General features: G+C 34.7%; 2 protein-coding genes and 1 pseudogene across 3 annotated transcripts; 2 read left to right on the forward strand and 1 right to left on the reverse strand.

Annotated features, from left to right (window-relative positions):
* Positions 1 to 1,273: 1,273 nt before the first annotated feature.
* On the forward strand, positions 1,274 to 5,903 carry LOC143529728 (uncharacterized; annotated as a pseudogene). Its single transcript, XR_013134712.1, has 14 exons — positions 1,274 to 1,465; positions 2,842 to 3,005; positions 3,088 to 3,252; positions 3,338 to 3,468; positions 3,916 to 4,039; positions 4,130 to 4,390; positions 4,457 to 4,581; positions 4,664 to 4,707; positions 4,802 to 4,933; positions 5,029 to 5,106; positions 5,200 to 5,282; positions 5,357 to 5,479; positions 5,555 to 5,615; positions 5,695 to 5,903. The product of XR_013134712.1 is annotated as an uncharacterized LOC143529728 (transcript).
* On the reverse strand, positions 5,869 to 6,625 carry LOC143529729 (uncharacterized protein At4g22160-like). The gene is made up of 2 exons (XM_077025457.1): positions 6,130 to 6,625; positions 5,869 to 6,053 (listed from the first exon to the last, which is right to left on the reverse strand). The coding sequence occupies exons 1-2, from the start codon at positions 6,489 to 6,491 to the stop codon at positions 6,005 to 6,007; spliced, it is 411 nt and encodes a 136-aa protein (XP_076881572.1). The 5' UTR covers positions 6,492 to 6,625; the 3' UTR covers positions 5,869 to 6,004.
* A 2,288-nt stretch (positions 6,626 to 8,913) lies between these two features.
* On the forward strand, positions 8,914 to 14,337 carry LOC143529709 (plant UBX domain-containing protein 4-like). The gene is made up of 4 exons (XM_077025441.1): positions 8,914 to 9,096; positions 11,627 to 11,912; positions 13,737 to 13,832; positions 13,919 to 14,337. The coding sequence occupies exons 1-4, from the start codon at positions 8,933 to 8,935 to the stop codon at positions 14,297 to 14,299; spliced, it is 927 nt and encodes a 308-aa protein (XP_076881556.1). The 5' UTR covers positions 8,914 to 8,932; the 3' UTR covers positions 14,300 to 14,337.
* The last annotated feature ends 329 nt before the right edge of the window (positions 14,338 to 14,666 follow it).

Raw genomic sequence — 14,666 nt, forward strand, 5'->3', positions numbered from 1 at the left:
TAAAAAAAATAGTTTTAAATAATCTTAACCAAGCCCTATTGACAAATAAGTCCCAACCTTACAATTGGCTAGTGATAGTTTCAACTAAAGGTATATCTTTTCCAACGTTTTGCGACTAACAAATGCTTACGTGACAAACCTAGCGGACCATTGGAAAATAAATACATATTTACCTGGGACTGAGATTGTTATTTGCTAACAAAGCATAGAATCTCAACTTAAAATTATTTAAAACCAATTTTTTTTTAAAAAAATACAGATGATTATTTCCACATAATGCTGCCAGCCTGCAACATATATGTTTATTGACAACCAGGAATGTCACGTAAAAATCATATTAACTGATGGTTAACTCCGTTAGTCACGAACCGCTGGTAAAAAAAAATACACCTTTAGTTAGGACCATCATCAGCCAAGAATAAAGTTGGAACTGTTATTCGCCAATATAGCATTGTTGGGATTATATTAAACTAATTTTCCTTATAAAAATGACTAGCTTTTGAACCCGTGTATTACACGGGATTTGACAAATAATAAAAATAAATTAGATCCTTTATTTCAATTGTGATTCTCAAAATACTTATAAATTAATTTAATGAAGATTTAATGGAAAAAAACAAAAGGGTGGTTAACATAAAGTACTAAAATAGCATGGTTTTAATGGAAACGTCAAGAATTTAAAAAAAAGTATTAAAGTTGTGTAATTGGTCAAACCTCAAGTATGAAAATAAAACGTAATTCAATAATGAATAAAATCCACACTATGTTATTACCTACTTGACAAAATGGTTTTGACCTATGACCCATGAATAGCTAGAATGAATGAGATGAGATTATGAATTAGAAGAAATGTAGGCTTGGCACATAAGCTTCAACATTTTCTTTTATTAGTATTATAATATTACATGCTTAAAAACTCTTGAATACACTTAAATACCCCATGTGCACAAACTGGGCATTTTTAGGAACCAGAATAGTCGGGTATTTACATGTTTTTATCGGTTTCGGGTTGGGTTTTCACATGGTAGAGGTGCAAGCAGTTTAATCGGATCAAAGCGGGTCCAGTTCAGGGGAGAAACCCAAAACCTGGTCGGTACCCGCGGGTTGGGTACGGCCGGGTCCGGGTTCGGAACCTTTTGTGCACCTCTGTCATCAGGCCTGATTGGACTATATAGCCCACAAACAAACTCTACACTTTAAACAAACAAGCCCAATCTAATCATCTCAAGCTAAAAGTTAATACACTCAATAATAATATAATTGCAGGTTTCATTTGTCACACTTGCTTGACCGCCATTGCTGTTCTACATGACTGACTGACTGACTGACAAATCAAAGACAATAATAATATTTCATGTCATGGCATCAACTCGTCGTCTTGCTCGAACAATCCATGCCTGCCGTACAATCGCACTTCGCAAAACCCTAACACCTGCAAATCCGCCTTTACGCCACCTCTCGTACTGTAAGTCCAATCAGTTTCCTTGTAATTGCTCGTAATTATCAGTTGATCGCACTGTTACACTTCTTAGAAGTACTATTATTTGAGAAGCTTAATTAGTTACTTGCAAGTTTAATATTGTAGAGATTTAGTTAATTAGGGGAAAGTTAACATACAAATTAAATTAACGTGCTAACTGTGAGAATCAAGTAGAGTAATTATATATACAACATAGTGTAAAAATGTAATTACATCTATGTTATAATTACACTACTTGATTCTCACAACTAGCATGTTAATTTCATTTGTATTTGATCCAAACCCTTGGGGATTCTGGAGATTTAATTGATGTTGCTGTAGATAAATTCAATTTTGTTAGGGAGACTTTCTTGTTATTAATGGGCTGTTTATGAGCCGAACTGAACCGAGCGAGGGCTTGCTTGTGTTTGGTTCGTTTATAAACTGAACCGAGCCAAAATCGAACCTAGGCAAAATCGGATGATATTTTTCAGTTGAGTATTGAGCGAGTTTCCGAGCGTTAGTTATATATTTTTTTTCACTTTTATGAGTTTTTTAAGAAACAAGAAAGAAGTTGGATATAATGTACCTGAAAACAAATTAGTAGCTTTTACATAAGCTATTGTAGTAGCGTGGAATTTTTTATATGAAAGATGTTTGAAGTTGGATATAGTGTCCTGAAAATAAACTTCTAGTAGCCTGAAAACTTGAAGTGAGCAAATGAAACTGGGAAATTGATGGAATGAGGGAAGTTTTGAAAGGGTTTAAAAATGGATATGTTTTTATATATGCACACACACACACAAACACAAACACACAAACACACACACACACATAGGGTTAAGTTCAATCGAGAAGTGATCTTAGTGCGAGAGATGCGAGAAGTTATTCCAACCGATCAATAGTTTTCTTTTTATTTTCATATATAATTTTTTATAAGGGTACATTGGTAAAGTATGCAGTTTTTTTTGTTGTTTGGTAACTATTACTAATTTATGGCAGGTTACAAATTTTAGTTAATTAGTTTGTTTTTATATTATTTTAACCAAATATAAGTTGTTGATTATTAATCCAATATGATTTTAGCAATTCTCACGAGATCTTGACTACAATGCCCAAATAATTTACAAAGCTATTTGATTTTTTTTACATATCTTATTTAAACCAAGCAGAGAGTATTTACAAAGTAGATAATTTTAGTACACAAACCCTACACAAAATAACTAACTCAAATGAATTTAATTTGTTTTCTATCCACAGAATATCCTATACAAGCGTGAAGCGCCATCAAACATACATAGTTGTATTTTTATAGGTTTTCATACTTAATAAAACATTAATGTTACACAGGTTAATCAAACATACATGACATCTTATTACAGGTTCAGAATCGGCGCCTGCGGGCACTTACAAGCACAACAGCCACACTTACAATGATAAGGCCTGTGGTTCAACAGATGTTCATAGATCAAATATTCTACCTGCTATGCTGGCAGGGTTATTTGGACTTGGTCTAGTAGATGTAGCCTATGCGGATGCACCCGAGGTTTGTATGAAGTTGTTATTTTTATGATCAAATGTATTGTTCATAGCTCTACAGTTTATTATTAAGATTCGCTTTTGTACAGGCTGAGGCTAAAGCACCTTTGCCACCTGAATCACCACCTTCAACACATGTTGATATGGAGGCTATTGCCAAAAAAGAAAGAGCTCGGTTAGAAAAGCTGCTTAAAAGCAAAGACATGAAGTATGGTTCTTTTCCTCGGTTTACTGTTGCTGTCAAGGGCCCGAAGGTTATTCAGTTTTTTTCTGTATACAATGCACTTAATATTCTTTGGTAGTGATCTTACATGCAACTTATTTGATATTACACTGTAGGTTACAATCAAGTTCCCAGTTCCTCCTACATGTGATGTTGCACTTTTGATTTCAAACATTGTTGCAAATCTTGGTGTCAAATTTGAGGAGCGAGCTACAGGTTCAGATATGAATTTGCGTGCCTGGGATAGGCAAGTTTAATAGCTTTACTTTAACCTTCACTCAATTACTTCAAACATTGTTACTTATGGTTGTCTTCAACAAAAAACAAATATACCTAGTAAGAAATCCTGCCAATAGCAAAGCTATTTGCGGGGTCTGGGGCCGTACCCCTATTCCAAAGAATAGAGAGGTTGCTTCCAAAGAGACCCCCAACTCCAAAACCATATGTATGAAACCGAAAAACAAAACACAAGTTAAACGCTAGGCCTTTAGGTAGCAGCCAAAGGTTAGATAAATGCACTAAATACTTGGGTAATATTAAAAATAATAATAACAATAGTCAAATAATAAGTAGATAGATAAGAATAGTGGTAGTAGTAATTAATAATAAAATATAAAATAATAGTTTAGAATTAAAGTATTATAATAATAATATAGCATTGTTACTTATGGTTTTCTGTTATGTTCAATTCCAGTGGTGTTGCTTGGCAGTTAACACTCAACCGTCCTGTGGTTCCCAAGGAAGATGTCAAGGGTAGCAGCAATGATGGAGATCTTTGCATTCTGGTGTTCAAATCCCTCATTAGTTCTGATAAAGCAGTTATCTCCAATCCCTATAATACCACATCTAAATCTGTTTATGCATCTGATATATGCTAACATATTATTATCTCTATCATAATTATGTAGGAAATGGAGTTCATAAAACAAGGAAGCTTTAGTGATGAGGAGCTTGAAGCTTTAGTATCCGTGTTAAAATTGGCGGGAGTGGGACAAAATAGGGTTTTGGATAGAAGAGGAGATACATCACGTAACCCGTCAATGGATAAGTCAGTCAGCAGTCTAGAGGGCATGGGGGGTCAAGATCTATGGACTTAAGGAGCCTAAACTAGATAGCCCAAAGTCTGAGATTTCATGGGAAAACATTGCAGGATATAATCAACAGAAAAGGTGTGAATCTATTTTAAATAATAAGCTTGTTGACTTATTTTTTCATTTTCGATTGTTTGTATGTAGAGATATAGAGGACACAATGCTACTAGCTCTTCAAAGTCCCGAGGTTTATGATGAAATTGCTCGTGGAACATTGTGCAAGTTTGAGTCAAATAGACCCCGTGCAGTACTGCTCGAAGGCCCACCAGGTTTGTCAATCTGTATCTTGACTTAAGTTGACTTAACTAAAAGCTTGAAACTAACGTGCTTCACTTGTTCTCTTAATATCAGGTACCGGGAAGACATCGTGTGCTCGTGTTATAGCTAATCAAGCGGTAATTTGTATACGATTATATATCCTTTTCTACTTGAAACAACACATTAGCATTTTTATAAGATTATTTTCTTGTTTGTTATTGTATTATACAGGGCGCCCCGTTGTTATATGTGCCATTGGAGGTGATCATGTCAAAATATTTTGGCGAAAGTGAAAGGTTATTGGGAAAAGTGTTTACACTTGCTAACGAAATCCCCAATGGTGCAATCATATTCCTCGATGAGGTATTTATGCAAACAAATTTTAATTATGTTTTTTTTGTTGTTGTGAAGGAATCTGTGTCTTATGTTTGGTTTCAACCGTATCTGATTATATACAGGTGGATTCCTTTGCTACTTCTCGTGATAGTGAAACTTATGAAGCTACTCGTAGAATCTTGTCAGTCATATTACGTCAGGTAACGTTTCTTTCACTTATGGTTGACCTCCGAATTGTTAGTCAGCTTACCATATATGTTAATGTTTATGTTATGTTTATCCCTGTATTGCAGATTGATGGGTTTGAGCAGGACAAAAAAGTAGTGGTAATAGCTGCAACCAATAGAAAACAAGATCTTGATCCTGCTTTATTAAGGTTTTGTTTTTGAAAATAATATCTTAAATATAAAGAGGTGGAACAGTTTTTCTAATTTGTTAACTCTTTCTCAGTCGGTTTGACTCCATGATTACTTTTGGTCTGCCGGATAATCAAACTCGTCAGGAGATCGCAGCTCAATATGCAAAACACTTAACAAAGATCGAGTTAGCTGAATTTGCTGCAGCTACTGAAGAGTAATTATTTCATCTTTTTTTTCTTGTTGTCTTTAACTATTGTCGCTGTTTCTAACTATATTATTTACTATTCAGAATGTCTGGACGTGATATTAGAGACGTCTGTCAACAAGCAGAGAGACGTTGGGCATCAAAGGTAAACAATGTCTACATTGTAGGACATCATTTAATATTGTAACTAGATTGATGTAACTTAATGTTGCTGTGAATGATAGGTTATACGAGGTCAAGTACAGAAAGATGAAGACGGTTCTTCTCTGCCACCTCTACAAGAGTACATTGAGAGCGCTTCAGAACGACATAAGGTTCTACTTGCCTCTGCTACCCCGAAACCCGACCGTAACTCTCCCCCCAAATATGACTTTCTTTAAAAACTATATGTGTAAATCATATTGGATTTCTAGATATTTTTTAGATAAACATATAATTTGGATGCGTAGTTCTAGTTAATTAATCACACATTTGGATACAAAAAGAAATTTTGCGTACGTAAATTTAGCAATCGACACAAACTCTGGTATCATATCATATGCCGAAATTGAAGTGTAGTAAGCTTAGTAACATTGCTCCTTTCCTGCATATAATAAGTATAAATTGTAAAAACAAAATACAAAATCCGGTTTGTTAATGGAGATGTTAATGGTTTTTACCTTGCATCTGACACGTCCGAGTCACTACCGTCTTCTTCAGTGCGCTTTCGTTTCCGGTCACATGTTTGTGAACAAATGAACGACGTAAGCCGCAACTGCGTCTTCAACACCATCTCCGTTAACTCATTCTCTCTCTCCAGTTTCCGGTTCTCTGCCTCGATCCTCATTGCTTCTCTCGCTTTTAACATCTCTAGCTCTGCCTCGTGTCTGATCAACATACTCTCTGCAAAATCTCGTAAACTAGCTGCCACGCTCCGTCGTGACGTGGCAGAACTCCATCCTTCGTCTTCGGAGGTGGAGTTAGCCTGGTGATCGTCATCGTTGTTACTCGATTTCAAGTTGGAACTGGATTTATTTGCCATCTTCTAAACACAATTTCAGAAATGGAATGATTGATAGTATTCGACTTAAAAATGATGCAACAAGTGGAATGATTGATCGGATTCCACTAACCACAAATTTTTTATTTTTATTTATTTTTTTTACCAGTTTCAAATATTCCTACTACTTTTCATAAAGTGGAATAACTTTTCCAACAATGTAAACCTGTTTTGAGTTCATAGAGGTAAAAAAAAAGAACATGTTTAGTGGTGAAATTAAAGAAGTAAATAATTGAGGGACCACAAACTTCCTTTTTTATAAAATTTAGTAAAAAAAGCACGAAAGTAATTACAATATCTTGATATGAATTTATATTAATGTTTGTGTGAATTAAGGATAATTTCGTATATATCTCTACAAACTTGTAAAGTGACATATATCTCACTTAAACTTAAATATTAACCATTTCATTTTTATAATACTTTTAATCGATGTAAGTTGCACCTATAATTTAGCTCATTCGATTATGAATGGTTGGTTTGCGTTGCTTCAATCGTAATGATTTGATAATTCTTGTTGAGTTGTTTGATCCTTCTTCATGCCATTAGGGTTTCCGAAAATTCTTAACGAATCTGAATGGTTGGTCTGAAACGGTTGACGTTGATAGTCACTCTCGGCAGTTGCCGATCAAGAATAGTGAGTAAAGTAGTCATTATTATGATTGTCTAACGTTTTTTTTGTCTTTATAGTAATAGTAAAATAGTCATCTTATACTTAACATGAAAACTAGCATTAGTTAGTTTAAAAGACAAATATCGTATGCCTAACTGAATCTTAAAGAGTAAGTATGTATTTAAGATTTTCTTATGACAAAAAAAACTATCCTTGTAACTCTTTCTATAATTCTACCTTTCCAAATTTAACTCAATGACTTTGTTTTAGGGAGTTGATTAATTCAAGTGTTACCACTAAATCATGACGTTGTGGAGGTTATTTTTATAAATAAAAATTTGAATAAACTTAAATATGTTTATTGATTGGTAAAATGTAGTAATTTTTTTTGAACGACCAACTAAGTAACGTCGGGTACTTCGTACGCGGTCCCCATTGGCTAAAGGTAGCCCGAGCCGGCCACTAGTCTGGACGGACGGAGCCCCTAGCGGTCCACCTATTGAGGGATTCATCGGATAAAACCCGACCTCCACGCCCGCCAAATGGCACGACAGCGAGGAGCCGGTAAAACCGAGTGAGATCAGGACTCGAACCCTGGCAAGGCAGTGTCATCCCTCATATCTCCCAAATAAATTGGTGATAGTGAGGTTTGAACCCCCTACCCCTCACTAGTAAAGTGAGTGCTCTACCATTAAGCCACATCCAATTTATGTAAAATGTAGTAATTGGTTGTACACAAATGAAAAAAAGGAAAAAGAATCTAACATCACATAAAGGGTGAGGAAAAATCGAACCATAATAAAAAAGCCGCATCGTTAACAGAAAATTAACCAAAATTAATTATAACTGAACAAATTCAATGGTTATGGTCAAGTGAATATGATTAAGTTAGTAACCGACCATTCGGTTATGGTCGCAATTAATGTGTCTCCTTTAACTAAACCTAACCAAACCTTCTATATTTATGTTGTTCCAAAATTTATACCTCCGTTTCAATCTTTTACATCTCTTTCCAAGTTCTAACATCTAACATACAAATTTATGTTGCATGCTATCTATAACAAAGCTTGGAACACCATAACCAAACTTAGATGTTGAAACCAACATATTTCATTTTCGAAACTTCATAATTGAGTTTGGTACACCATAACCGAACCAATTTAAACTCGAACAAAGAAAAGAAAAATACAAAAATAGCCGCCCATTCAGTTAAGGCTATGGTTAAGCGATCTATCATAACCGAACCTCGTTTATATTCTTGATTAGAATTTGTTTTTGTTTGCTTCTTTTTTTATCTTTCTTAATTTAGTGACGTCCAAACGATTTACAATGAAGTGGCAGGTAAGCGGACGACAAGCTGCGCCGCAACCCCTTTTGGATAGCATAATAAATTGTTTAACCTCCCTTAATTAATATACAATTGTGTGTCACTCGTTAACCCTTGTCAACTCAGTTTAACGTTGAACCGAAGGGGCTGTTTGGTAGACTCTTAACGGTCATTAAGAGGCTACCTCTTAATGAGTCATAACATCTTAATGGTTAAGAGGTAGCCTTAAGTCTGAATGGTTAAGAGGTAACCATTAAGAGGTAACCTGTTAACCATTCAGACTTAAAATTGCCTCTTAACCATTCAGACGATATGCCTCTTAATGACTGTTACGAGGCTACCAAACAGCCCCTCGTGAATCCCAACAAAAGTTTGTTGGTTTATAATACATACCCCACCCCCATCTTTATGTTTCTTGCAAACTGAGTTACCAAAACAACACACAGACGAATCTTCTTGACGGAACCAAAAAGAAACACAAAGATGAGTAGTTCTCGTGATAATAACAATAATAAGAAACCAGTGAAACCCTCAAGCAGTCGACCCGGTGGTATTCGGACCCTATCCGATTTGAACCGGCCATCCGCTAATGACTCCGACAGTGACTCCGATGGCCCTCAGGAGTATTACACCGGCGGCGAAAAAAGGTTTAAACTTTTATTATTGTTATTATTATTATTTAATTAATTAATTATCTTAAAGTTTGCATAAGTTCTTAGTTTTACTGTTTGTGGGTCTGTAAATTGAGAGAATTGTAGAAATGGGTCTGCAGTTTGATGAATTGAGATCGGATAATTAGTTGATTAAAGATAGGGACTACGCTATGTTCCCGAGTCTCATTTAAAGAGGGGAGGGGAATGAAATGAGAAGAAAATGTAAATAAATTAATCAGTTAAGTGGAGACTAACGATTAATTGGGGATGAATCGATGCCTAGTCGGGATTTTTGCAACACTGGTAGGGACTAGCAATTAATTGGGATTAATCAGATTGGAATTTATATGTAGTTTTTGAAATATACGATAACAAATTTTGAAGTTTGATCGAGTTTGACCAAATAGCGATTAAACGCCAGCTAATCGGTGAGGTAGGGACTAGCGATTAGTCAGAGCCTAGGCGGGATTAATACAACCATGGATATGGTTGGTAGGTTATTCCAAGTTTATCTCAATAATTGATATTTATATTTGATTATGTTTAACTCTAGATAATTATGGCTTTGATTCGCAATAAAAAGATCTAAATTTTACTTAGTAAAACAATTCCAAAACTTTCACTATAAGGTAGGTAGAGAACTGCTTGGTTAATTAGGGTTCGATAATCGGAAATTTATCTAATGCTGAGTCTGGTTTTATGTATAAGTTCTAAAATAATCGATCAAGCTTAAAGCTTTCGAAAGATTTTCGTGTGAAAGTTGTAGCTTGAAAACCTATAACTATGGCTTCAATTAGCAGTAAAAAGTGTCATACCGATATTTATCAACACTTTTTTGAAAACTTTCACTGTAAGGTAGAAAACTGCTTGGCTAATTAGGATTCGGTAATCGGGAATTTATCCAGTGTGGAGTTTGGATATATGTATATGTTCTTAACTAATCGAAAAAGCTTAAAGCTTTTGAAAGATTTTCGTGTGAAATTTGCAGCTTGATGTTCAGAAACATCATTCGTCTTTTTACTGTTTGTGATCTGTAAATTGAGAGAATTGTAGAAAAATGGTGGAAAGACTGCAGCTTTAAGGAATTAGGGTTGTGCGAATGTGTAGTTTGATGAACTGGTATTAGATAGTTGGTTGGTTAAAGATAGGGTAGGCGGGTTATTTTCTAGTTTGTTTCCAATAATTGAGATTCGGTCTGCATATTTATATCTGATTAATGTCCGAGTTTCATTTAACAAGAGAAAAGAAAGGAAAATGAATTAAAGTAGAAAGGAAATTAAACATTTATGTGTTCCCAAGATGGGAGGAAAAGAAGAAAAAGTTACATTTTTCTTTATTATTATACCCTTTTAGTAAAATTATAATTAAAAACACATCTGATAACATTCCAACTTGCCAAAAAGATAAGTGATTGTGTTTCGCAACATTTATCCTTGCAGTCATTAAAATCTTCGTATTATTAGTTTGTATTATTAATCTTGGATTCTCGGGCCTTTGTTGGCATCCATATGCAGTAAATTTTTTCGCAAGCCCTTAAATAAATAGCATCAGCATCATTGTATCCAAATAGTTCATTTAGGTAAAATGTCATAGATTAGTAACAAAGTTTCAAAAGTGTTCCAATAAGGTCACTCATGCAAGTATTTCTCAAATCGGGTCACTAACTCTTCAAATCAAGTCTCACCGATTTTTTTGTGTGTCAAGAAAACAATGGAGGATAAGATGTGGGGGGTCGGGATTTGCAATATATGTAGTTAAATTTAAAAAAAAAATGTTAATTATATTATAATTAGAAAAAAAAATCAACGTGACCACTCAACGTCAACATTAATAAAAAAAAATAAAAATATTTCCTAAGTGAAACGAAAAAGAAACATACTAAAAAAACATATTAAAACCTTTAATTTAATAATATATTAAAATATGAAAGTTGAGTGATTTAATTGAAACACTTTTGAAACCTGGTTACTATTCTATGAAATTGCCCCTTTTTAAAATTCAGTTTTTTTTACCATTGTTCTTTTGTATAATAATATCAAAGTAATTTGTAACTGGCAAAGTAGATAGTTGTAAGTATTATACAAAACCATATAGGATTACAATGAAATATCAAAACTAAGATCAACTGCAAATTTGCTGTAATCATCAGGATAGCTGTAATCAGTGTGATCAGAAATTTGAAAACTAAATTTATTATCACATTTTGAAAACTTTCATTATAAGGTGGAAAACTGCTTGGTTAATTAGGATTTAGTAATCAGAAATTTATCCAGTGCGGAGTCTGGAATTTTGTATATGCTCTAAAACTATTTGATCAAGCTTAAAGCTTTTGAAAGATTTTTGTGTAAAAGTTGTTGCTTTATGTTCCGAAACATGATTTGTCTTTTTCATTATGGAGCACTATAATTACATCTTCTATATCTGCTTTTTAGTATTTTAACATGGTTTAGTTTCAATATTAATTCACACAAGGTAGTTTGTATTTCGTAATATTACTGATATTTGTTGAAATTATTATTTTCAGTGGTATGCTTGTTCAAGATCCTAACAAGCGTAACGATGTGGATGAAATATTTAACCAAGCGAGGCAATTAGGCGGTGTGGAGGGGCCCATGGAAAGTGCCCGTCCTTCTCAAAGTTTTACAGGCACGGGAAGATCGTTGAGTGGTGAGTCAGCACCTGCACCAGCTGCTGCCCCTGAGCAACCGCAGAATGTGGTCCACAATATTGTTTTCTGGAGAAATGGTTTCACTGTTAATGATGGACCTTTGAGGAGGCTCGATGACCCTGAAAATGCATCTTTTCTTGAGGTTGGTAATACAATGAATATAACAGTTTTCTTGAGTCAAAGGTGGTATTTTTTGCTTATTATAATATTGGTGTTGTGTCTTTAATGGGTCATATGGGTAAAAGTTTAAAACTTGGATACAATTTGAACTTGCCAAATGGCTGAAAGTTGGTCATAGACTTTTAGTGTATTGAAATGATTAACAACCTTTTAAACGAACCAGACGTTTAGCGAACCTGATATGAACTGAGAATTTGAGATGGTAAAATTAAGATAGTAGGCCTGATTCGAGATAAGCTAATCTCATAGTAATTAAAAGCCCTCGCTTCTTGCGCATAGGCCCATTTTTCAGGCAAGGCTCAATAAATGCGCTTCTAGCTCCTAGGCGAGCACTTTAGTATTGTCTACGACAGGAACATGAGAAGATAAAAGCCGACCAAAAGAAATGCAAGGAGTGTTATCGAAACTTAGATTTAGGAGAGGTCAAAGGAATTACATTGAACATTATGTTAATTCAGTTTTGAAATTACATTTGAATCTTGATTCTTGACTATTTTAAAACTTTTGATACTAATTAGATGATATTAAATGTTATATAATAGCTTTTGTTTATTTCATTTGAAGAATAGTATTAATTTTCATATACATAATATATTTTTAATTTAAGTGCACCTTTTTTTTCAAGCCCTCGTTTTTTTAGGCCTACGTTTAGCGCATTTTATAACTACGGCTAATATCCAATTACAAAGGTAACAAGACCTAATTTGATAAATAAAAGTAAAACACCAACGTCCCTAACCTTAACTTATCATCATCATCATCATCGTACTCAGTATATCCCACCAATAGCAATGCTATGGTAGGGTCTGAGGAGGGTAAGATATGACACTCAAAAAGAAAGATAAAACATTAAAACCATCCCATGATTAGCTTCTCCAATTCTGGTAACTGACATAAGGCATATGCAACTGCTCTAAACGAGTCAGATGGGTTGACCAGATCTGTGGGTGTGCATCAGAACCGTTCAGCGGAAAGTTTGTTTATGTTTATATATTATTAAATGGACGAACATGAACAGAAGTTTCCATTCGTTTAGTTAAACGGACAAACATGAACTCATGTATTGTTTGTTTGTATATGTTCGTGAACGTTCATTTATGTTCATTCTTCATTTATGTTCGTTTATGCTTGTTAGTTTAGGTGTGTTTTAAGTTTGTTCGTTAACAATCCTTTATATATTCGTTTATATTTCTTAAGCCTATTACAATTTAGTCTAGTTTTATAAATTTTTTAAGTCCAACAAATTGATGTTCACGTTCACTATTAATTAATGTTCATCAAATTACGCCTGTTTATGTTTTTTCATCTGTCTTCAGTTATGTCTGTTGTGTTCGTTAACTGTTTGTTAACTGTTCGTTTATACTATTAACGAGCAAACATACACGAACATGTTCATTCTCTTAACCAACAAACATGAACAATACAACCCCATTTGTTTGTTTATGTACATTTCATTTTCCTAACAAACGCACATGGACAAGAAAACCCCATTTGTTTAATTGTTTGTGTCTGAACGTTTGTCAGTTTAGTTAAACGAACGATCACAAACATGATCTCTTTATGTTCCGTTTGGTTCGTTTACCTACTGCTAACTACTATAATACAAAAGTAATTTTTTTTATAATTGTAATATTTATGTAACTGTAAATTAGTTATTTATAAAATTCCAGTTTGACCTATCCCAGTTTGACCCGCATAAATAGTCACTTGCACTCGTTTGGCAACCTGTCCACCTCTTATCTTCTTTTCTTTTCAATAATCAAGTTTTTGCACAATATGTATGCAGAGCATCAAGAAATCCGAGTGTCCAAGAGAGCTCGAGCCTGCAGATAGAAGATCCTCGGTTCACGTCAATCTGATAAGGCGAGATGAAAACCGTACCGTGAGTCTCCTCAATATAATTTTCAAAAAAATCTTCGTAATTTTTTTATTATTATGTTTCCGTGTTACATATTATTCATCTTGTAGGAACCCGTGGTGGCACCCCAAGTTGCATTTCAAGGAGTAGGAAGAACACTAGGCAGAAACACAGACGAAGCAGCACCAGCCACCAATACTTCAACTGCCGCCACCGACACTGCCGCCCCTTCGGGCGGTCTGGTTCTAAACCCCACATTACCATCCACCTCTATTCAGCTTCGGTTAGCTGACGGCACTCGAATGATTGCTCACTTCAACCACCATCACACCGTCGCTGACATTCGAGCCTTTATTAATGCATCAAGACCAGATGGTTCAAGAGCTTATCAGCTGCAGACGGTTGGGTTCCCACCCAAAGTCCTCACTGATCCAACCCAAACCATTGAGCAGGCTGGCCTCGCCAACTCGGTTGTCATCCAGAAAATCTGATTAATAATAATTCATAAAAAACTTAAAGTCGTGTTGTCGTATGAAACTCGTCCTTTATGTTGTTATTACTTATCACTTATCATAATGCTTGTATAAATTTCAGACTTTTAAGTTAAACCTATGTATTGAACACGACGCGTCCGTCGAATGATTTACTTTAATGAAGTGACAGACACAAGGAAGTTGTGTTGTGACATGAATCTAGGATGTAGGTTTTAAGACTATGGATTGATTAAAAGAAGATATGAAGTGAAAATGTACAAGACTTGAAGATATATCTTTGTCTGCCATGAAATTGGCGTGTGTTTGTAGCAGTGAGACAAAGGATAAGCATCTCACTTTGTATTCCATCCATAGTGGGATGATT

This window comes from Bidens hawaiensis, unplaced genomic scaffold (assembly GCF_021521415.1).
Source record: "Bidens hawaiensis isolate Kalapana, Puna unplaced genomic scaffold, B.hawaiensis_p1.1 tig00008655_1, whole genome shotgun sequence".
In the NCBI taxonomy this organism is placed as follows: domain Eukaryota; kingdom Viridiplantae; phylum Streptophyta; class Magnoliopsida; order Asterales; family Asteraceae; genus Bidens; species Bidens hawaiensis.

Bases quoted from the DNA above. Each gene is read 5' to 3' on its own strand.
- LOC143529709 (XM_077025441.1), top strand. From the start codon at position 8,933: ATGAGTAGTTCTCGTGATAATAACAATAATAAGAAACCAGTGAAACCC. The intron at 9,097-11,626 runs GTTTAAACTTTT...TATTATTTTCAG, and splicing joins TACACCGGCGGCGAAAAAAG to TGGTATGCTTGTTCAAGATC. The intron at 11,913-13,736 runs GTTGGTAATACA...ATATGTATGCAG, and splicing joins AAAATGCATCTTTTCTTGAG to AGCATCAAGAAATCCGAGTG.
- LOC143529729 (XM_077025457.1), bottom strand. From the start codon at position 6,491: ATGGCAAATAAATCCAGTTCCAACTTGAAATCGAGTAACAACGATGAC. The intron at 6,054-6,129 runs GTAAAAACCATT...TATTATATGCAG, and splicing joins TCGGACGTGTCAGATGCAAG to GAAAGGAGCAATGTTACTAA.